At 42.4% G+C, this 24349-nt stretch overlaps 1 protein-coding gene across 4 annotated transcripts in view; it reads left to right on the forward strand.

The window, feature by feature from the left end:
* Positions 1–24349, forward strand: part of ASAP1 (ArfGAP with SH3 domain, ankyrin repeat and PH domain 1) — a 391490-nt gene that overhangs the window by 332221 nt on the left and 34920 nt on the right. For all 4 annotated transcript variants that reach the window (XM_056107587.1, XM_056107666.1, XM_056107767.1 and 1 more), the window contains 6 exons: positions 4113–4299; positions 5338–5423; positions 6922–7037; positions 7182–7249; positions 9397–9504; positions 12241–12469. In XM_056107587.1, the coding sequence (XP_055963562.1) occupies positions 4113–4299; positions 5338–5423; positions 6922–7037; positions 7182–7249; positions 9397–9504; positions 12241–12469 (794 nt within the window). The remainder of the gene's footprint in view (positions 1–4112; positions 4300–5337; positions 5424–6921; positions 7038–7181; positions 7250–9396; positions 9505–12240; positions 12470–24349) is intronic.

Raw genomic sequence — 24349 nt, forward strand, 5'->3', positions numbered from 1 at the left:
CTCTCTTTCGGTAGTTACCGCTGAACCTCTGCTTTGTAAATGATAAATCTTCAGAAGGACAGTTACCTCTGAATGTTGAAACAAATGGGAAGCATACAAAAGCAATGGGAGATTCCTATCAGACTGGCAAAAATCCAGATGCTTTCCAGCCCACTCTGCAAGACTGTGGGCAAACAGTCCTCCTCTCTCGTGCGTTGCTAGTGGGAGTGCAAATGGTGCACGGTTCATGAAGAGCAAGTTAGTTATTTTTATCACAATCATACTTTTATTCTCCTCTTGGCTCAGCGGTCCCTTTTTTTTTTCTTTTTTTCTTTTTTGCAAATTTATTCTTATTCTGGAATAGAAAAAGGTTGGGAACAAAGCAATGTCCAGCTGTAGGCATCCGACTAAATATTTTATGATGTATTCACACAATAGAACACTATGAAAATGTGAAAAAAGAACAATGTCCTGATTCAGGCTGATCTCCAGTATTACTATTAAGTGAAAAGCAGGGTAAGGAGTGCTGTGCAAAATGCACTGCACTTGGGGCAGAGAAACCGTGTGGGGAGTGGGGTTGGTGCACTTACTCTCGCTCGCTAGATGCAGTATGCAGACTCTGGAACTGGCTTGGGGTCAGTTTGTTGATGACTCTCTCATTTTTGACTCTTGACTACATCCTGTCTGTACCCAGACATTCAGGATATTTAGATAATGAGCCATATCACATATATATTTCTCTGAGTTTATATTTGCATAAAGAAGCATTGGGAAATATACAGAAAACTAGACTATATACTCATTCTGTGATGGGCATGGGAGTAAGACTCACTGACAACTTTTTTTTTTTAATTTTATTGAATCACCATGAGATAGTTATAAGTTTTCGTATTTGGGTTACAATCACAGAATGATCAAACACCCATCCCTCCACCAGTGCACATTCCCACCACCATTATCCCTGGTATACCCCCCTTTCCCACCCTCCCCCTGCCTCCATGGCAGACAATATTCCCCATACTCTCTCTCTACTTTTGGGCATTATGATTTGCAATACAGACACTGAGAGGTTATCATGTTTGGCCCTTTATCTACTTTCATCACACTTCTTCATTTGTGGAGTATAAAACAACATAACATGAGGCTGACTCCTAAGGATGGTAGATACATGGGACAGGAAGATCACTAACAACTCTTTTAAAAAGATATTTTAATTTTGTGGTCCTGTGAACCTTTTAACTTATTCCAGAGTTTTCACATTGAAGTTAATGAATTAGAGGAAAAAGATTTCATTCCAACACAAATGATTAGAAAGTTATTGTGAAGTTGATGCCAGCCTAATGTTTTGCCAGCCCCTCCTTCCTGCTTGTTCAGGCACCACATTCACACAGCACTGAAACTGTTAGGGGGCACATCCAATAAACCGTTTTTTTTTTTTAGTCTGAATTCAAGAAATAATATTTCCAGAAAGGCTCCTTGGCAGTTTTTTTTTTTTTTTTCTTGAATCCAGCAAACCTGAATTGCAGCAAGCATGCTTGGGTGTTCCACACATTGAGCTGGGGAAATAGCAAGACAGGAACAAGATAAGGACTCCCTTCATAACACCTGGAGTCTAGAGTGGAAGGCAGATAATAAATGGTTTTCTAGTGAGTCAGAGCTCTGTGTGTGTGTGTGTGTGTGTGTGTGTGTTTATTAACTATCATCATATGATAATGATTACTATTCTCTTACTCGGTCAGTCACCAGAGGAAAGAAGTGCTTATCCTGTAATACATATTTTATCCACTCATTTTATTAAGCAACTTCTAGGCATTCTTTTAAGTGCTAGCCAGAGTAGCTTAGGGCTGAAAGGACAATAGAGTTAAGGAAACAGAGGTGAGGCACGCAGCCAACCCCATTCCATCCCCAGAACCACTGCAAGTCATCTTTCAGATGCAGTTCCTGAGCACCACCCAGTGTAACCCAACCCATCCCTCCCCACACCCCTCCCCAAAAAATCATGAGTAGCTTAAAACAGTTCATGGAGCTGGAGAGTTAACTCAAAGGACAGAGCATGTGCTTGGCATATGGGGTGTCCACATTTAATCCCCAGCATTGCATGGTCCCCTGAACAGTGCCTGTCCTTCCTACATTTTGATTGGAAGGGGGAAAGCCCAGAGGATTAAAAAATAAATGACTCTCACAGTGGTTCAATAAAAAAGTTTTAAATAAATAAATAATGGGTGGAGGCTATGATATTGGAATGACCTATGCATGCAGTCTTCATTAACGTGTTATAAATCATGGTACCTCAGTGAAGATCAGTAAGTAATGAAATTTCACATAATGACAGGTGTTAGGAAGAAAATACAATTGAACAAGGTATTGATCAATAGAGGTCATTTAGGAGAGTCAGGGAATATCCAAGTTTCATATAGAGATCTAAAGGATATGGTAGAGAGGTACAGACAAGGGAGAGCACCAACCAGATAGAACCGTGTGGATGTCACCAGGAAGCACATGTGACTGGAGAAAACTGAGCACGGTGGAGGGAAAGGAGAAGCCAGTGAGGTTGGAATGGGGCCAGATCACTTAGTGCCTCTTGGATAACAGTAGGAAGGAACCAGTAGCCATGTATCACTTCTTGTTCTGTCCAAATACCCTTTCTTCCCTGGAAGGTAGTAAGGCAGATATGATCTAATATTTTATGTGTGCAGAAACTGAGGGAAGAATACTTGATTTTCCCAGCATCACATAGCAAGCGGCATCAGACTCTAATCAAGCCATTTAATTTCTCCATCTGATGCCCTGCCCATAGCCACCTTTCACACTAGCATAGGCATGTGCAGCTGACAACTCTGAAGTCAGGCCTCAGCCTCTCTTCAGATACCTCAAAGTTTTCCAAGTTGTCAGGTCCTGGCTTTGGCCTAAAAGTCTTAACCTAAGCATGAATACACATGAGGGGCCAGAACGATAGCACAGCAGGTAGGGCATTTGCCTTGCACATGGCCAACCCAGGTTCAAGTCCCAGCATCTCATATAGTCCCCTGAGCACCGCCAGGAGAAATTCCTGAGTGCAAAGCCAGGCGTAATCCCTGTGCATCACCGGGTGTGACCCAAAAAAGGGAAAAAAAAAAAAAAAAGAAGAATACGCATGATTTCTAAGATCTTGGTGACTGAGCAGAATCTGCAAGTCTCTGAAGGCAGCGCCAGCTACCAAGCAGCTAAACTCTTTATTCAATTCAGAATGAAACAAAATGGCATCAGCATAGTTTTAAACCATGGGGGTGCCTAACTGGAATATTGAAAACAGCAGCAGCTACCACATATGGAATGGCTATTTCTGAGCAAGAAATGTTACTTCCCATGAGTTAGCGCCCTCTCAGATAAGGCTCGGATTAAAGAAAACATCTGGAATGGAGCTCTCTATGTTGCCTTTCTCGAGTCATTTTCTCCTTCAGCCTTTCCCCAAAGGTGAGAAAAGTAACCGTCTGGTTACTCAGTACAAAAACTCACTCCTGCATCTGAGAGGGAGCTTAGTCCTACCAACACCTCATGAGCTAAAGTGGAGAAAGGTGTGAATCCCAAAAGGAGAAATGCAGTACGCCGACTCAGACTTCAGCTTACCTACTACCATTTCTTCTTCCCTCTGGAGCCTAGTGCTGGGCCTGAGGCCTTTTTGAGCCTCAGTTTCCTGGTTCAATGAAGGAGTGATATCAGATGACTAGAATCTGTTTCAAGTTCTGAAAACTGTTGGTCTTCTAGAATTCTATTTTTTTTTAATGAAGTTCTAAATTTGAGACTAGAGTAATAGTACAATGGGTTAGCGTGCTTGCTTTCTATGTAGTTGACATGGATTTGTTCCCCAAATGATACCCTGTGTCCTGTCAGGGTATCCTGGATTACAAAACCATGAATAAGCCCTGGATATGCAAACCCCCCCAAAAAAGAAGAAGAGCTGGGTATAGTCCCCCCAAAAAATTGTACTTAATTGTATCTGAGTTTGAAGTAGTAGTAAACAGCAGATTTGTCATGCTATTGCTCAAGGGTGAAAGAAAAATAAGACTCTTCTCAAAGAGAATTGTCAGAAAAATAGAGATCTTTGTTAGCACTTAGAGAATAATTTGTTGTTCATTTTGTGTCCTTTAATTTAGGACTGTACGGAAAGAATATATCACTGCAAAGTATGTAGACCATAGGTTTTCTAGAAAGATATGTTCAACTTCATCAGCGAAACTGAATGAATTGCTCGAGGCCATTAAATCCAGGGATTTACTTGCACTAATTCAAGTCTATGCAGAAGGAGTAGAGCTAATGGAACCACTGCTGGACCCCGGACAGGTAAACCTTCACTAAATTCATGGGATTAAAAAGAAATGTGAAGAACTGGTTTAAAAGTTAGCTCGGGGGCCAGATTGATAATACCGAGTGTAGGGTTTGCCTTGCATGTGGCCCACCTGGGTTCGATCCCCAGCATCCCATATGGTCCCCTAAGCATCACCAGGAGTGATTCCTGAGTGCAGAGCCAGGAGTAACCCCCTGAACATCACCAGGTATGTCCCAAAAAGCAAAAATAAATAGATAAATAAAACAGAACCAATACTGACTCTTTTAAATAAATAAATAAAATGAAAGTTAGCTCATTCTATTACAGCATCACATAAAGGGATCATTTCCTTTCCATTTCCTGCTGCTGTTGTGTAGATGTCCTCTCATCCACGATTGGTTGTGTTCTTGGGCAGGGGCAGTGAGTATGCGCATCCTACATCTGGTTGCCATCCCGGAACACTTTAGCCAAATTCTTTGCCAGAGGTGATGTTGCTTTAATTAGGGTGCTTCCTAGGGATTGCACATACCTGATTCCAGTGTCCCAAAAATGGCTCATTTGGTTGCAGCACTAAGAATCCCGGAGAACAGAACTGTGAGGAATTGTGCTCATTTGCACGCGGGTGGCAATAGAAATGGCCTGAAACCTGCAGAGCAGGCACATTTTCTGCTGGGTCCTCACCCGTGTCCCAAAGGGATTCTCAAATGTTGGAAGATTTAGGGCTGGAGCAATAGCACAGTGGGTGCGGTGTTTGCCTTGCACGTGGCCGACCCGGGTTCAAATCCCAGCATCTTATATGGTCCCCCCGAGCACTGCCAGGAGTAATCCTGAGTGCAGAGCCAGGAGTAACCCCTGTGTATTGCCAGGTATGACCCAAAAAGCAAAATAAATAAATAATGAAAATGTTGGAAGACTTTGTCCAAATCAGGATAATTTCAGGATGGGAACAGGTGCTGTTACTTACTGCTTTGGGTTAACTGGTATAAATGAAACTGCTCTGGGCTAACCTGCACTTATGATTGCCCTATTTATTCATACCCTTTCTGTTTTAGGAGCCAGGGGAGACAGCTCTTCACCTTGCAGTTCGAACTGCAGACCAGACATCGCTACATTTAGTTGACTTCCTTATACAAAACTGGTATGGTTTTTATTTGTTCCTGAAAATGCCTTTTAAGTTCACACAAACTACTCCTGTCGGGGCCTCAGTCAGGAATTTGGCAAGCTTCTTTGTAAAGAATCAAAAACTATTTTAAACTCTGTACACCATGAAAGTCTGTCTCAGCTATTCAGCTCTGTTAAAAAGTATGCACTGTCCCCCCCGTTGTTCATTGATTTGCTCAAGTGGGCACCAGTAACATCACAATGAAGACATTTAAAAGTATGAAAGTAAAAAAGAGTATAAAAGCAGAAATCATATATAAATGAGTCCACTAAAATTTTTTATTTACAAAAATTGGCTTATTAAATGTAAAAAATCCTTTCTTTGTGCCCAAAACCTGCTACTTAAGGAGAGGTGAAAGAGAGAGGACATTCAGTACAGGTCTGCAGGAGCTGGAAGTTTCCATAAGCCATAGCTGTATATAGGACAATGTTGTATGTTGCTGATTCAAAATTGAGGCATATTTCTTGGAGAAATACATTGAATACAAGATGTTTGAGCTTGCTGGCTTTTCTGTTGAGTAATTCTATAAGATATGGATGACAGGGAAGAATGGAAGCTTCTGAAGTGAGTGAGCAAAATAGTTAAAGGAAGAAGCCAGAGAGCTAGTACAGCGAGCAAGAAATTTGCCTTGCACACAGTTGACTGGGTTCAGTCCCTGGCACTCCTGCACACTTCCAGGAGTGATTCCTGAGCACAAGCCAGAAGTAAGCCCTAAGCATCACTGGGTATGGCCCTAAAACAAATGAAAAATTAGTGGGGCATTTGAAATCATCTATTAAGAATGGTGGCAGACCCAAAATACATGTCTGAACCATCCCTTTGATGCTAGTATGGAACCCCTGTGGTTCGCATCGGACATTTGATGTCACATCGAACACAATACCACCAAAGATATCACTATCACTATCATCCCGTTGTTCATCGATTTGCTCGAGTGGGCACCAGTAATGCCTCCATCCTTCCCTGTTACGTGCTAGTGTAGCCCAATGGCATATTAGGGGCTCTTTCAGGATCAGGGGAATAAGAACCATCATTGTTACAGTTTTTACCAAAGATATACAAGGATTTATTTAATTATTTTTGGAAACTATAAAAAAACTGACCCATAGTTGAAAATTAATTTATTCATTGATGATTTCAAATTTTTAATTTATGTCTAATGAAAGAGAGTAGGGTTCACTTAATGAAACCACCAAATGGTGAGAAACAGAAATTGCAATGCCAGCAATAGCATGCTAGAGTGGAGTGTAGTAGTTTAAAAAGCCTGAATTCCAGAGTCAGGCTGCCCAGGTTCCGATCCTATCTCAAGCGACTTGAAATAATCTTGAAAGTGAGCACTTCATTCTCGGTGTCATAAACATTCCTCTTTATAAGGGACTCTCAAATTTTTATTTCCATTGTTATCATAAATTTAATTACTGTAGTTTGTAGTTACAGAAGCATGTTTTTTTGTGATTACTTTTTGATTTTTCAGTGGGAATCTGGATAAGCAGACCACCCTGGGAAATACAGTTCTACACTACTGTAGTATGTATGGTAAATCAGAATGTTTAAAGCTTCTTCTCAGGAGCAAACCCACTGTGGATATTGGTAAGTGTAGCCAAGAATCTCTTAATAACCATATTAAGGTTATTTAGTGAAAACTGAGACTTTCATGTCACATTACAATTTGTTTTCCTTGGCCTTTCAAGAGACAGCCTAGATAATTATGCATATTTCTTTTCTTGTGTTTAGTAAACCAGGCTGGAGAGACTGCTCTTGACATAGCAAAGAGACTAAAAGCTACACAATGTGAAGATCTGGTAAGTGGGAAACACAGTTTAATTACTGAGTGTTGTGGTGCCTCACGTGTCATTCTCAGAGCTCAAAGAAATGGATTCTTTTTCCTTTCTTTAAATATTGGAGAAATATAGACAAGCTTTAAGACTACATTTTTGAATTTTTTTTTTCTGGAGCGAGAGCATTATTTGGGCCACACCTGCCCATGCTTAGTCTTACTCCTGATCCTGTACTCAATGGTCACTCCTTGTGGTGCTCAGGGGACCATTTGTGGTGCTGGAGATTGAACTGGGATTGACCTCAGCCGAGCAAGCGCTTATTCTCTCAGCCCATCAGGCTGCACTTATTTAAAATGGGACAATGATAAAATTGTCATGCACATGACTTGAATACAGTTAGGAGGTAGGAGCTAAAAGACATTTGAGAGAGATTTAAATGCCAGGTTGAAATGATCACTCAGGACATTGAGTGCTAAGAGCAGATAAAGAGGTATGCATGATAATCTTACAGTACCTATACCACCAACCATAATTACCAAAAGGAGAGACAGACAGACAGAAGAAAAGTGAGGGGGGGTAGAAGCGTGGAAGGAGGAAAACTGGGGACATTGGTGGTGTGAAATGTATATTCCGTGAAAAGACAGGTGTTTGAACATTGTATGAATGAAAACCGATCATGGACAGTATTGTAACTGTTTATCTTGTGATTTAATTTTTTAAAAATTTTTAAATAAAATCAATCAGTTGTTATGATTATAAAAAGTAATAATAATATTTTTTAAATGCCAGATTGTCCTAAAGAATGAAGTCACATTTTTCATAGGCCAGATACTTGGGCTTTCTTTGTAGCTTAACAGTTAAAAAACAAAGGGAATTATTTGAAATGCCATTTATAAAAAGTGGGCAATTAAAGAATCTTGAAGCCAGAGTGATAGCACAGCAGGTAGGGTGTTTGCCTTGCATGTGGCCAACCTAGGTTGAAGCCCCAGCATCCCATATGGTCCCTCGAGCACCACCAGAAGTAACTCCTGAGTGTAGAGCCAGGAGTAACCCCTGAGCATCACTGGGTGTGACCCAAAAAGAAAAAAAAGGAATCTTGTACTTTATGGACCATTAGACGCACTGCATATTGCTTTACTGCTTGCTCTCCTCCTCCTCATTACCTGAGTTGGCATGTTTGCAGTCATTGGTGTTTATGCCTTTGGCATACAGAGTCACTCCTCCAGAGTGCCCAAAGCCCTCAGTGTCTGCCTTGAGTTCATTTCTGGTCCAATCCATCCCATTCTCCCAGTCCTGCTCAGTAACTTCAGTTCTGTTGTCAGAGTCTAAAGGTTGTTTCATTGGACATGACCTTGCTTTCAGACTTAAGTTTTTTGAATTCTTGCTCCTAACTCTGGACCTTAGTAGAACACAGCATGATTCCATGAATCCTAGGAAAGGATGGCGGGGAGAAGTTACATCCCCACTGACTGTCAAGTTCCAAGTTCCAGGCCCAGCAGTGGTGTATTTTTATTCTTATAAGAATTCTTTGAGAATTTTAGTTATTTGTACCCTTATTTTAAGAAAAAGAAAAGTGGAGGGGATTGGAGCGATAGCACAGCAGGTAGGGCATTTGCCTTGCACACGGCCAACTCGGTTTCAATTCCCAGAATTCCCTATGGTTTCCTGAGCACTGCCAGAAGTAATTCCTGAGTGCAGAGCCAGGAGTAATCCCTGTGCATTGCTGGGTGTAACCCAAAGAGAAAAAAAGAAAATTGGAACCACAAGTTGAATTGTCTGTTCCTAAAGACCTATGTCTCTCCCTTACTGCAAAAAACTCTTCCAGTCAGGAATTGGCAGTTTGGAAGAGCATTTTAATAATTGTAGAGTTTTTAATTTGGGGGAAAAGTCAAATTATCAGCATAAGATTGTGTCAATAAGTTCTTATAATTCTGCTTAAGCATCTTGTAGTGCTTCAGTTTATATAAAGTTTTGCCCTCAATGCCGCTACTCATAATTAATATAAAATAAAGTCTCACAATGGAGACATTACTGGGCCCGCTCAAGAAAATCAATGAGCAACGGGAGGACAGTGACAGTAACAGGAATAAGGTGCAGTTTGCTCAATGTTTATGTGATAGTGAGGTGTTTTTTATTTGAATTTAAATGGCTATACCTGTTGTTACTTTCAGCTTTCCCAGGCTAAATCTGGAAAGTTTAATCCACATGTTCATGTAGAATATGAGTGGAATCTTCGACAAGATGAGATGGATGAAAGTGATGATGATCTGGATGATAAAGTAAGTGTAAACAGTGCCCTCAGTTCCCAGTGCTCTTCCTGTTATAAAGACATGATCCGTTCGTTATGAGTTTGATGTTGGTCTTAGCTCTCTGACCTCTGAGGGTCAGTGGAATAAAGGGAGGTGATGTTTGTGCGTTTGTATACAGAGAGAGAAAATTTTAAAGAATTGGATCCCATGATTATAGGTGCTGGCTAAAACTCAAATTTTAACAGAGCTGATCAACAGTCTGTAGAGACCAGAAAAAATGATACTGTCTTGAAGCTGAATTCATTCTAGAGGAACTCTGACTTTTTCTCTAAAGTCTTTCATCTAATTGAATGAGCCTCAACCACATTATGGAACCCAGTTAAAGTGTTGATCACATCCAAAAAGTTTTAGGCTGGAAAGATGCTCAGTTGGTTGAGCACATACCTGATTCCATCCCTCGCGCCACATATGGTCCTCCAAGCACCCACCAGCAGCAACTCTCAAGCACAGAGCTGGGAATGTCTCCAGAACATTGCTGCAGAGACCAGAAACAAAGAATGAGAAAAAAAGGTTTACAGCAGCATCTAGCCTGGGCACTATTCACCGGCCAAGTTGACACATAAAATCATCCATCAAAACAGCTATTTAAAATATAAAACTTGGCGCTGGAGTGATTGCACAGCATGTAGGGCATTTGCCTTGCACGCGGCCGACCCGGGTTCGATTCCCAGCATCCCATATGGTCCCCTGAGCACCGCCAGGAGTAATTCCTGAGTGCGGAGCCAGGAGTAACCCCTGTGCATTGCCAGGTGTGACCCAAAAAGCAACAAATAAATACATAAATAAAATCTAAAACTTGGGGCCTGAGCGATTATGCAACACGTAGGATATTTGCCTTGCATGCAACCAACCCAGGTTCAATCCCTGCCATCTGGTATGGTCCACATAGACCAATAGGAGTAATTCCTGAGCACTGCCAGGTGTGGTCCAAAAGCAAAAAATTAATTAATTAAAATATAAAAGTTGTCATTTGTTGAATAAAACAGAGACTGTGGAGTAGAGGGTGAGGGTTAGAATGATATGGTACAGAAGGTAGGGCACTTGCCTTGCATACAGCCAATCCAGGTTTGATCCCTGGCACCTCATATGGTTCCCCAAGCCCACCAGGAGTGATACCACACAAAAAAAAATACAGAACTTGGCAGCAGTAGGCACTTCACCTGTGTAGTCTCTGATGACCTCTACCATGTTCTTTAGGACTTGTATTGACCTTGGTTTACAGAAGAGAAGACTTCATATAGGGTGATTTTGTTTATTTGTTTGGTAGTGGTTTGGCACCATACCCAGCAGTGCTCAGAGCTTACTCCTGGGTCTGCACTCAAGAATCACTCCTGGCAGACTTGAGGGACCATATGGAGATAGAACCTGGGTTGGTCATCTGCAAGGAAAATGCCCCCCCCCCACTGTACTATCTCTGACCCCCTCACATGATGATTTTGCAACTTGTCCTGCAGCTAGAAACCATAGTCTCAAGGAATAAACCCAGTTCTGCTGAACTCTTCTGCTTGGTTCTTGATTACCACTAAAGGTAATCATGCACCGGTTTCCATTGAAAGCATCTATATAGGACCCTTTTTCTCCAGGCAGTATGTAAGCACCAATCCAAGATGGCCATGGAGAGATAGTTCAGGGGTTAAGGGACTTGCATTACCTGTGGCCCAAACCTAATCAAGGAAGTTGGGTTTCTCAGGATAGAGTATGCCCAGTAATGTGAGAAGGGGGCATCCTTCCAGGGAGGACAAACCACATGTACACGGGCATCTGGTCCTAACAAGTCTGTCATGTAAGGAAAAACAATACTGCATGTGAGGAGCTTGTGTGGGGGGCTGATCTCAAAGCAAGAGGCTGCCCTGCAGGGTCAGTCTCAGTCAGGAAAGTATTGGGGACCTGGTTTGGCTTTTTTGGCCTATAGGCAAGTGGTCAGAAGCCCATTGAGATTATTTGTCCCAAGTGCTAGGTCTCCCAGCAGCCCTGGCTGCAGTGTGTGGGACAGCCTATAGCTGGAAGGAACTGGAGTCAAACTGGGCTCTTCAGGAGAACTGGGCTTAAGTACCTGTTTAGGGACCACATCTGCAGATAGTTCTGAGGTGCCCAAGTAGAACCTAGTGGCTCTAGGTGGCCCTGTGGTTTCCGGTCGGCTTCAGCACCCTCGCCGTAAAGAATGAAAGTGCCTGGGATGCCACATTAGCTCTTGAAAGTGGTTTTGATTCCAGAAGTTTGGGCTGGATACGCAGGTCTGTGATGCGTTATGAAGCGGCAGTCAGAATCTCAGGTATGAAAAGAGATGTTCGGGTGAGACGACAGAGAAGGACTGAGAATTTTATTAAGGGCTGGAGCAGGGGAAGAAAATAATGGAGCAAGTAGATGGTAAGCGGAAGCATCCAGATGGTGGTAGAAGTTTCTGCATGGGGGAAGCATTTGTTAAAGGTTAAGTGCAAACTGCTTCCTGACTCTTCTTTTTGATGCCTAACCAGGCGTTTCTGCTGTGACCCTGGTGGTGGTAAGCAGTGAGAGTCAGTGATTCCTGGGCCCTTCCTAGCATGTGTCATGACTCTCCGGCTGTGGTCGAGATTCATCAACTAAAGTCTCGAGAGCCCCAGGGAACCCATGTTGCCACCCAGTTCCCCCCTACAAAGGTCCTGAGAACACCTGCACGTTCTCCATGGTGGAGCGTCTCCCTCACAGCCCTCTTGTTTCCTTTGCCAGCCAAGCCCCATCAAAAAAGAGCGCTCCCCCAGACCTCAGAGCTTCTGCCACGCCTCCAGCATCTCCCCCCAGGACAAGCTGTCACTGCCGGGATTCAGCACCCAGAGGGACAAGCAGCGGCTCTCCTATGGCGCCTTCACCAACCAGATCTTTCCCTCCACAAGCACAGACTCACCCACATCACCAACGAGCGAGGCGCCACCTCTGCCTCCCAGAAACGCCGGGAAAGGTAGGGGCGTTGAGAGCAAGCTCTCTGACTCCATCCTCAAAGCTATAGGGGTCAACCCTGCCTCCAGGTAAAAGTGTCAGGGGCACTTGAATGGTCGAGTATGGAAGGTGATGTCAGGGCTATGACGTGGCAGCTTGAAATAAAGGCCCTACTCTGAGCCACACACCAGTAAGTAGATCATTGCTGTCACATGACAGTCCTGTGAGATGCGTGCTTGCCTACCCATTTTACAGATGAGGAAACTGAGGTTTAAGGAGGTACAATGACTTGCCCAAAGTGGTAAGTTATAGCCTGGTTGGATTGAGATTCAATTCAAGTTTCACTTAGACTGTAAAGCCTTAGTGCTCTTTCTTCTAAAATGACTCTATTTTGAAGATACTGGTAGTAATAGTGATTGTTAACAGTTATGAAGCAATTGGTTTAGGAATTAGCTTGCAAAATAAGGTCACGACTATAATTACTGGCATCAGACACAATGACTGAATTCAGAAATACTGAGGAAACTGACTTCAGGTTCTCAGCTTTGAGGTATTTTAACCCAAACCCGTGTATGAACTGAACCTATCCCTCCTGTGCTCTCATATAAGGATTGTTTCTCTGCGTGTGGGGAAGAGTGGAGGAGAGTCACTGTGTAATATACTGTTAAATGTCTAATACTCCACCATCCTATTCTGTAGTAATAAATGCCCTGTATCGTAAATCCACAAAAGTCCCTGCTTAGACAGTCAGTGAAAGTCAGTGAGTTCCACCTGTACCAGAGTACGAGAACAGAAATGTCAGCAGTAAAAGCAGTAAAGGGCCACTACAGCCAGGGCAGGACTGAGGAATGTCCAGATCCCTGCCAGGGAGGCCAAATGGCAGGATTCAGCCCTGTGTGCTCAGATCATGTTAACACCAGTTTGGAGGCCACTGGGTAACACAATACTGTTCATATTAGAATCACACTGGGGCTATTTTCTGGGGATTGTGAGCTTTATTCAAAACTGGTTTTTTTAGCGCTTATTCTTCATTGAGATAGCCCTTATAAATGGGAGCTTTGTTCTTAGAGACCCCAAATGGCCTCATCAATCATCAAATAATGGAGAAGTGGAGGAAAGTTAAAATAAATCTGTGGCATAAACAGCACTCATCAAAGAAAGCCAGTGACCGTAATACTAATAGCACTGCAGCACTGTCCTCCTGTTGTTCATCGATTTGTTCGAGCGGGCACCAGTAACGTCTCCATTGTGAGACTTGTTACTGTTTTTTGGCATATCGAATACGCCATGGGGAGCTTGCCAGGCTCTGCCGTGCGGGCGGCATACTCTTGGTAGCTTGCCAGTCTCTCTGAGAGGGAGGAAGGAATAGAACCCGGGTTGGTGGCATGCAAGGCAAATACCCTACCCGCTGTGCTATCACTCCAGCCGTAACACTAATAGACTATATAAACTGAAGGCTTAATATGTCGGTGTTTTGCTTACAGTTGCATACAGGAGAAGATGTGTTTTTTTGGTGGGTTTTTTTTTGGAGGGCGGTATTGGTTTTTTTTGCTTTTTTGGGGTCACACCCGACAGTAATCCTGGCTCTACACACAGGAATTATTCCTGACGCTGCTTGGGGGACCATATGAGTTGCTGGGAATCGAACCCGGTTAGCCGCATGCAAGGCAAACACCTTACCCTCTGTGCTGTCGCTCCATCCCCAGGAAGATGTATTTTTAAAAAAATAATAAAATATACATATATGTATATATATGTGAGTGTGTGTATATATATATATGTGTATACACACACACACATATATATATATATCTCAAACAATCCTTTGTACCACTGACTAACCAAGGTCCAGCTCAGCAGTATAGGAGTACGCTATGTTGCTGTTTCCCTCCAGGTAACCATAATCCTCCGCAAAGTAGCAATCTAGAATAGCAGAAATCCTCATGAGAAATCTCTAGACCCAATAAAACAGATGAAGTTGCTCTGAAAAGGTTCATCTTCGCCTAATTGTAGTCACCAACAATTGTAGCTCATCTCTCCTAATTGTAGTTACGGGGATGACCCATTGAGACAAGCAAGGCTTGTTTTGTTCAGTGAGCTGAACTAACCTGCTCAGAGAGCCACCAGGTAATTGATATTTGTTGCATGAATTTTCGTTCAGTTGGAGGCACTGAGACAAGGAACAAGAAATTTGTCATGGAGGGCCCAGGTTCTCTCAGACCTGTGACAAATGTAGAGAGCCCCAAAATCTCCTTTTATTACCATACTACAGTTCAATACAGTGAGGTCATCAACAAAGGAGTTACAAGAAGAATATGCAAAACTGAAAGCTTTTCTGCATACTGAAAAACAAACTAAGTAACGTAGGATCTGCATACTGACGACAGGCAGGCTAAGTAACCTCCAAAGATCTGTGAGAAAAGGACGACTGACAATTTCAATATACTGAAATTTATGAAATTATTTACTAAGGCAGCCAAAAGAAAAAGATGTTCAGCCTCATCCAAACCAGTCAGGACACACGAGAAATCTCGCCCACTTTCATGGGTCCCTATGTTCCTGCCCTTGTATGGAGCAGTTAACATGAGCTCATCCTGGTAGCTCAGTCCAGCCCCTACAGATATTCTTGCCCCAAAAAAAGAGGGGCTGCTGGAGAAAATATTCCTCATGCTTCATACCCCTTTCTCTAGCTTCTTCTTAAGGAGACACAAGAACCCATAAAAATATACAGCCTGATTCAATGCTAATCATTTCTGTCCAGCTATGAATGAACTCTAACCAGCCTTTCACCAAAGGCCTAGAAGACAAAGACCAAGTTTATTTAGTGATCCAGCTGCTGAATAAAAGTGCCTTGAGACTTGGCCATGGCAGCCGCAGTCAGCTAAGGATAGATTTCTTTTTCTCCTGCTGCCTCAAAAAGATTTCAGACTTGGAAATAGACATCACGCCCTTCCAAAATCAGAGGGTTTTTCTAGACTGCTCATAGCAAGACATCAGCTTTGGGAAGGCAGCCTGTGCTGATGAGATGCACAAGCCTGTACAGCCCTCTGATGACCTGTGTAAAGGACTTGGAATTGTGCACTCTTTCCCTTCTGGGTGGGAAAGTGATGCTGTTGAGAGTGGAGCTCTTACAGAGGACATTGCTGAGGATCAGCTAGTGAGGTATGCAGAGAGGATCGTCCTCTGTTTCATAGCATATATCATTTATTGCATTCCATTGAACTTAATTTTTTCATGTGCATAAAAGCCAGGATGTTGTGAACCTGGCTCAAGCTGCTTGTTTCCCATGGCAAGTAAAGCAAGGGTCACTACCTGCAGCAGAAGTCACCCTCCTAACTCAGCAGAGGGGTCTGAATGATGCTGGCTTCTTATATATTAGAAACAGACTTTCGTGATAAAGACCTTACTAAAAAAGAGAAGTACAGAGAGGGGAAAGTAGGAAGAATTGGGGCTGGACCAATAGCACACTGGGTAGGGCGTTTGCCTTGCACGTGGCCGACCTGAGTTCGATTCCCAGCATCCTGTATGTCCCCTGAGCACCACCAGGAGTAATTCCTGACTGCATGAGCCAGGAGTAACCCCTGAGCATCACCAGTGTGACCCAAAAAGCAAAAAAAAAAAAGAAAGAAAGAAAGTAGGACAAATTATTTTGAATCTGGCCTAGGAATATTTCCAAGAAACTCTAGCTACCTTGTCAGAATGTAAGAAAATTTGATTTAACATCACCAATAAGCAAAAGGCTTCTAGTGTTTGAAAAGTGCTCCAGGAAGTTAGAAGAATTAGAAATTCAGGAACCTGTTTAATACCTATAAGCAGTAAACAGAAATATTTTGCTGCCTTAATCCCTCATGGGATTGTGAAGTCCAGCAAAATTTAATCAAAGCCTTAAATTTAAGTATGCAAAAGCTTGTTAGTAACTCCTCCCTCTGTTCCTGCTGCCCGCACTTTACTTTCATTAAGACTGGAAATCAAGATTGGTTTTTATCTTTTTTTATTTAATTTTATTTTTATAAAGTTTTTCACAATAAATAATTCAATACATTTAATATTCGAACACCAATCCCATCCCCCTTATACCTTCCCACCACCATATTTCGAATGTTTCCACCCCAAATCCCAAACTGTGCCCCCCCCAGGACCCAACCAAAACAATTTTTGTTTTGCTTGTTATGAATAATTCACCAAAAATGATCTAATCATGTTTCCTTAGAAGAAAGTGTGTGAAGATTGTTACATTTCATTCTGGAACCATTAAGCCTTTTTATAAGAGATTACTAACATGTTAGTTAACCCCCATCAAATATTGTGTACTACCCTTGGTAACTTCAGGGGGGGTGGGGAGGTAAGCTCATCTGGCCGCCCTCCGAGTTGCCCTGGTGAAGACCACTTAGCACGGGGTCTGGAGACATCTCTGTGGTGTGTCATTCTATGTTACTCTCTTCTGGGAACTTTCTTTCTGAATCTCTGGTTTTTATCTTTAATAGTTCATCATAGAACTTCCATTTTTTTTCAACTTTTAGATACCATGATTTACAAATTTTAGGGTCTTCAGGTTTCAGGCATGCAGTGTTCCCAGCTGCAATCCTACCACTAGCGACCCCATTTTCTTCCTCTCCCCAACTTGATTTCTTTTAACAGACACATTTTTAAAATTTAATTGGTGTAGTTTGGGTCTCCCATGCTTACATAGTGTGGGAATCTAGTGGTCCAGATATGTACAGATACCTCATCTCTGCATCACAAACAAGATAAGTTCATAACCCTAAACCTTGCCCATATGTTACATTTAGACCTCGTCATCTTCGCTCCCCCCCTCAAAAGTGGGAAAAATATTGGCTTGAATTTATAGAAAATAAAATACGAGTGCAGGGGAGAAATGTGCTTTTATTTATTTATTAGAACTAAAAGGATACAGAAACAGTGACTGAATATCTCAGCCTACAGCACTTGAGTCCTGGAAAGTAAGGAAGTTACTTCAGGTCTCACAGTGAATAAAACAGGGTAGAGAGGTAAAATGGTTCATATGGTTTGTCAAACTGTCTTCTTGTTTCTTCTTCTCCATGTTGAAGGTAATGATCTATTTCTGTCTTGCCCTTCTCACAGAAATTGTCACCTGAGTCCAGTGAGACAAAGTATGGATAAAGCACTTTTTTTAATTACAGTCTTAAACTGCTGAGACTCCCAGGAGGATTGTGAGGCTGTCATTACAGATGCTTCTAGAGACTGAAGGAGTCTGTTGAATGATTTATCCACACCACATAATAGGTTCTTCAAAACAAACATTATTTAACTGTGCTATTTAGTCCTTCTAAGCCATAGATTAACAGTTTCCTCTTGGTGTCATCCACCATATGGTAAGCTCAGTTCCGTAGACCAGTTCTCATGTTCTGTTACCTTTGGAAATCTGTCATTCCCTTACTATATTACTTTATATTCCACATATGAGAGGGGTTTTTCTATATCTGCTCCTCCTCTTCTGCCTAACTTAACTCTGCATGATACTCTCCAGATATATCAACATAGCAGCAGATTGCAAAGCTCTTCTTATAGCCGAGTAATATTCCTCTGTGTGTGTGTGTGTGTGTGTGTGTGTGTGCATGCGTGCACGTGCATGCACACACATGCACATGCACCACAGTCTCTATAACCAGTTATCTGTTCTTGGACACATGGGTTGTAAATTTTGACTACTTGGCTATAGTGAATGGTGCTGAAATGAGCATAGGGACACTAATATCTTGTCAGAATAGAGTTTTTGGGCCATTGGAGAAGATGCCAAATAGAATTTCTGGGTGATGTGAAACTCGATTCTCCGTCTTTTGAAAAGTGTCCATATTGTTTTCCAAAGATGTTGGATATTCCCACTGGCAGTGAACGAGGGTTCCTTTCTCCCCACATCCCCACCAACACTGATTATTTTCATTTTTTCATGTGTCCCAGTCTTACTTACTGTTTGTGAGGTGATATTACATTGCTTTGATTTGCATTTCCCTTGTGATAAGTGATGCAGAGAATTTTTTCGTGTAACTATTGACCATCTTTATGTCTTCTTTGAGGATATATCTATTCATCTCCTCTCCCTGTTATTTTTTTATGGAGTTGTTTGATCTTCAACACTGCAACAAAGAATATGAAGTAGAACAAAGAAAATGTTTGCAACAAATACTGTTAGAACATTATTAGAAATAATAATAATAACTGCTCGGTCATGTGTTAAAAAAAAATTAACTCAGAGCCCTTTCTCAGGCTATGCAAAAAAAGTAAATGAAAATGGGTTAAAGTCCTGATTTCATGAATTCTATCAAGTAAAATATAGTCAGATCCTTCACTACACTGAAACTAGAGGTATCTTTAGTAACTCAGTTTCATTGGCCAAGCAAACAGAAGCAAAAGTAAATAAATGATGACATCAAATCAAGAAACTTGTCACAAAAGAAATTATGACCTTCTAGAATAAAAATTAAGTTTTTTGTTCAACCAGCTAGAAGGAAATATCTGCCCCCCTACACACACAGATACTGACAGAGGGTAGTGGTGTTTGTGTGTTTGTACATAGAGAGAGAAAATTTTAAGGAATTGGATCCCATGATTATAGGTGCTGGCAAGCTCAAATTTTAACAGAACTGATCAGCAGTCTGGAGTTACCAGCAAAAAATGATAATTGTCTGGAAGCAGGTTTTTTCTAGAGGGGTTCCCACTTTTTTTCTTAAGCCTTTATACTAATTGAATGAGCCTCAGGCACATTATGTAACCCAATTAAAGTGTTGCTCACAGGGCCAGAGTGATAGTACAGCGGGTAGGGCATTTGCCTTGCCCACGGCCAACCCAGGTTTGATCCTGGCATCCCATATGGTCCCCTAGGACTGCCAGGAATAATTCCTGAGTGCAGAGCCAGGAGTAACCCCTGAGCATCGCTGGGTGTGACCCAAAATGCAAAAAAAAAAAAAAATTAAAGTGTTAATCCTTTTCAGAACTAGTTTTAGGCTGGAAAGATGCTCAGTGGGTTGAGCACATACCTGATTTCATCCCTCACACCACATATGGTCCTCCAAGCACCCACCAGCAGCAACTCTCAAGCACAGAGCTGGGAATGTCTCCAGAGCACTGCTGCTGAGACCCAGAAACAAAGAATGGAAAGGAAAAAAAAAATGCTTACAGCAACATCTAGCCTGGGCACTTTTGGCCAGCCAAGTTGACACATAAAATCATCCATTGAAACAGCTATTTAAAATTAAAACTTGGGGCCTGAGCGATTGTACAGCAGGTAGGATATTTGCCTCGCATGCACACAACCGAGGTTTGATCCCTCACATCCTGAATTGTCCCTCTAACCCAATAGATACATAAAATATTTGTCAAACTTAACCACAGAAAAATAAGCCCTCAGTCAGTCATTTTAGCCTCTTCTACAATTCCATGTCACGACAGAGCCTGGCAAGCTACCCGTGGCGTATTCGATATGCCAAAAACAGTAATTATAACGAACTTCATTTCCCTGACCCTGAAAGAGCCTCCAATAGGGCAGCATTGGGAAGGACGAATAAGGAGAGGCTGTTAAAATCTCAGGGCTGGAACGAATGGAGATGTTACTGGCACCCGCTCGAGCAAATCGATGAATAACGGGACGGCAGTAATACAGTGATACAATTCCATGTATACCGTTTACATAGCAATGACAACAACTGTAGTGATGTGAGGTATTGTGGAAACTCTGTGAAGAGTAAAGCTCAGCACCTGGCATGGAGGAAGTGCCCCAGGAAGGACTCGGCTGCTGGCATGGGCAATATTTTGACACCTAGACCTTACCCAGGAGACCTTTTGGGAATGGGCCAGAGTGAAGTCAGCCAAGTCTGAAATATGCAGGTGTTCTGAATGGTGAAATCTGGGACAATGTTGGCACTTCATCGCAAAAGAAAGAATTTTTTTATTTAATTGAATTATTGTGAGATAAAGTTGCACAGCTTTCATGATTGAGTTTCAGTCATAAAATGATCAAACACCTATCCCTGCACCAGCATACATGTTCCAAAACCAATGTCCTCAGTATCTTTCCCATCACCCCCACCCAAAACCACTCCTGGCTCCAGACATTTTCCTTCCTACTCTCTCTACTTTGGGGCATTTTGGTTTGTAGTAGATACTGAGAGGCCATCATGTTTGGTCCTTTATCTACTTTGAGCATACATCTTCCATCACAAGCGAACCCTCCAACCATCATTGACTTACTGATCCCTTCTCTATCCCAGCTGCCTTCTTCCTCAGCTCATGAGTTGGGCCTTCAACTGTAGAGCAATCTTCGTGGCATTTGTCTCTATTGTCTCATCCTGTTATTTTATATTCCACAAATGAGTGCAGTCATTCTATGCCTGTCCCTCTCTTTCTGACTTAGCATGATATTTTCCATGCCTACCCATTTATAAGCAAATTTCATGACTTCATCTTTCCTGACGGCTGCATAATATTCCGTTGTGTAGATGCACCACAGTTTCTTTAACCAGTCATCTGTTCTCGGGCACTCGGGCTATTTCCAGATTCTGGTTATTGTGAACAGTGCTGCAGAGAACATATAGGTGCAGATGTCTTTTCTACTGTGCTGTTTTGCACCCCCGAGATATATTTCTTCGGTAACAACTAGTCAGCATTCCCACCAACAATGAAAGAGAGTCCCTTTCCCCCCACATCTGCGCCAGCATTGGTTGTATTTATTCTTTTTGATGTGTGCCAGTCTCAAAGATAGATTTTTTTTATGAGACACCATGAGGTCAGTTGTAGATGTACAAATTTTTGTGCTTGGGTTTCAATTATACAATGATCAAATACCCATCCCTCCACCAGTGCCTATTTCCCACCATCACTGATCCCAGTATCCCTCCCACCCCCTATTCCCCCCATCCCACCCTGCCTCTGTGGCAGGGCATTCCCTTTTGTTCTCTCTCTCCTTTTGGGTGTTGTGGTTTGCAAAAGAGGCATTGAGTGGCAATCATGTTTGGTCTATGGTCTATGGTCTACTTTCAGCATGCTTCTTCCATCCTGGGAGGAGGATCCTCCCAACACCCTCAAAGATAGAATTTTTAATGAAGCTTAACTTCCTTAACAGAAGTAACTTTTCAAGGTTGTAGAAAGCTAACTGATATGCTAATTATGTTTTATTTCTTTTTCTCCGTGAAAACATTCCCCTAGAAGCAGGCTTTATGTAGTCTTCCTGAATAGCATATGGGTATCCAGATCTAGTAATCCTGAACTTCTATAACCTGGGCTTCCTGCTTTAAGCTGGTGCTAGCTTTGGGAGATGCGTAGCTCAAAAGCAGCACAGCACGTGGGATACTTGGTGTCATCAAATCAGATGGTCCTTTACCTTCAGATTAGATGAAGACACTAAATTCCACTCTATATCAAAGAGAGGTAGAGAGGAACATGCAGTCCAGAGTACATCAATCTCTGAAGTTCTACACAACATCAGTGAGCCCCTGTGAGGGTCAGTCATCACTTCCATAAACTCTTCTTTCCCTTCCCCTCCCAGGGGAACCATTCCTTCTCTGAATGCCAGACCTGTTCTTGTCTAATCTGTCTTCAACATTTTTCTGATTTTGATGAGTTTCACAGTCTTCAATCTGAAGGTTCAAGACTAGCAAGTGTACCTTGCTGGTCAAAGAGGACATTGATATCTGTAAGGTAATTAGCACAGTGAGCATTTGGCAGATAGCAATTATTTATTCTTCTGCATGCATTCCTTTTAACAAAGTTTTTAGGTACTGGGTGTCTATTGCCAAAAGTGAGGAGCTTCCCTGCTCAGGGAGCTGGTGTTGACATGGTAGAGAAAGCAGTGGAATGTCTTTGTAGGACAGGTGCCCTGACAGAGAGAGAAGGACAGGCAACCTCAGACTGGATGAAAAGACCAGAGAAGTCTTGTTTTCCCATGATGTGTCCCAGTTTCACTTAGGGAGCAGAACCCAGCAATGTGCGTCCCCAGCATGGAGTGGAAACCTCGCAGGGCTTGATTGGATAAACCACAGTCAGTGAAAACATGACCCAGATAAGTAAGGAGGCAACTTTTGTAAAAGCAAAATCACATGTCATGTTGGGGAGCTATTCTCCTTTTTTTATCTTTTTTTTGGGGGGGTGGGTCATACCCAACAATGCACAGGGGTTTCTCCTGGCTCGTGCTCTCAGGAATTACTCCTGGTGGTGCTCAGGGGACCATATGGGATGCTGGAAATCAAACCCCAGTTAGCCGCATGCAAGGCAAATGCCCTACCTGTTGTGCTATTGCTCCAGCCCCCCTAAGCTAAGCTAAATTTTGAAGCTAATTTCTAAACATGAAAAATTATATTTCTGAAATTTCAAAGGACTTTATTTTGTGTACCTGCTAAAAACTGAACATAGGAGGACCTTGAGAGAAATGAATCTTCCAGACTTATGCCAGACTTATTTCCATGGATGTAAGTTTCCGTAAAAGATAAAGACGGTGGTTCCAATGGGCCCGCGCAGGCAGGACATGGCCAAGGCATTCAGCGGACCGAGAGCTGCCTCCCCAGGCCAGAGGACGGGCAAAAGACGGGCAAGGGAAGGGGCAAAACAGGAACCAGGACCCAGGGCTGGTCCGTAGTCAGTTTATTTCTCTTTCCTCCCCGGTGTCATCTGATCTCTCCCTTTACGGCGCAGTTGTAGTCGTCATTTTGGCCATAGTCCCAGCCATCAGAGTTCCATCATCCTCGTCTCCTCCCATACCTCAAAGTCTTCAAAGTCTCAATTCTCCTCGTCTTCAATGTCTCGTTGTCGACCTTCTCATCCTCAACATCTAGGACTAGTCAGCATCTAGTCTTCACTGTCTCCTCAGCATCTCTTTCCTAGAGTGCAGTCTACCTCCTACAAGTTTCTCTGCCAGCCACAAGTCTCGCCAGCCGCAAGTCTTCATCCTTTTCCACAAATCTCTTTCCTCGGAAGTCTTTGTCTTCTCCTTTCCCCTCATGTTGTCGTTCTCTCTCGCAAGTCCTCTCAAGTCTTCTCTCTCAGTCTTCTCTCTCCCCAAGTCTTCCTTTTCTCTCTTCCCCATCCCCTTACAGCATAGTTGTGTAGGATTCATGTAGGGTAGGGATATAAAGGTGGGGTTGAACATTATCATGACAACAAAGAGAGGTAAAGGCCACTCCTTCAGAAGATTAACTCAAGAACAAAAAATCTCATGTAAGGAGATTACTCAAGATTACTAGGAGATCCTAGTGTGTTGCTTTCTTCTTTCCTCATCTAGTAATCCATTTAAAGTGTTATAGTAATTTTACTTCTCATAATACTTCTAGCAGTGTCGTTTTGTATGAGCACAGTAAGAGATAATCAAGCTTAAAGTTGGGCTCTTCCTAGGAACATTTCACTATATATTCCAGACCACAGTCCTCAGCCAGGTTAGTCTTCATTAACCCCATCAGGGTCCTTATTCAGTTACCTCTTTTTGGGTCATGACAGAGTTTGTCCATGACTATGCTCTCAACATATAGTTAAATATCATGGCGCTTGGCCGGCCCTTTTGATGGCAGGGTAGCTCACAGCTTACTGTGGGTCCATCATTCCCCATCGAGACCCTGCTCTTGGAGTGCTAGGAATGAAGGGAAACTGAGGCTTAAGTTAAGTATATATGGATGCCCAGGGATAATAATTTTTTTGAAGTCAGTTGATTTTGATGTTACATAGCATAGCATCACCTGTCTTCCTGTGTCTGTACAAAAACGACATTGCTGAATAAACCATACAAATGACATAAAGGAAAGAGAATAGCAGTTACATAGCATAGCATCACCTGTCTTCCTGTGTCTGTACAAAAAAGACATTGCTGAATAAACCATACAAATGACATAAAGGAAAGAGAGTAGCAGGTCAGGATTATTAGTGCCTGGTGGAATTGGGTGTG

This window comes from Sorex fumeus, unplaced genomic scaffold, assembly GCF_029834395.1.
Source record: "Sorex fumeus unplaced genomic scaffold, SorFum_2.1 ptg000002l, whole genome shotgun sequence".
NCBI classification, from domain to species: domain Eukaryota; kingdom Metazoa; phylum Chordata; class Mammalia; order Eulipotyphla; family Soricidae; genus Sorex; species Sorex fumeus.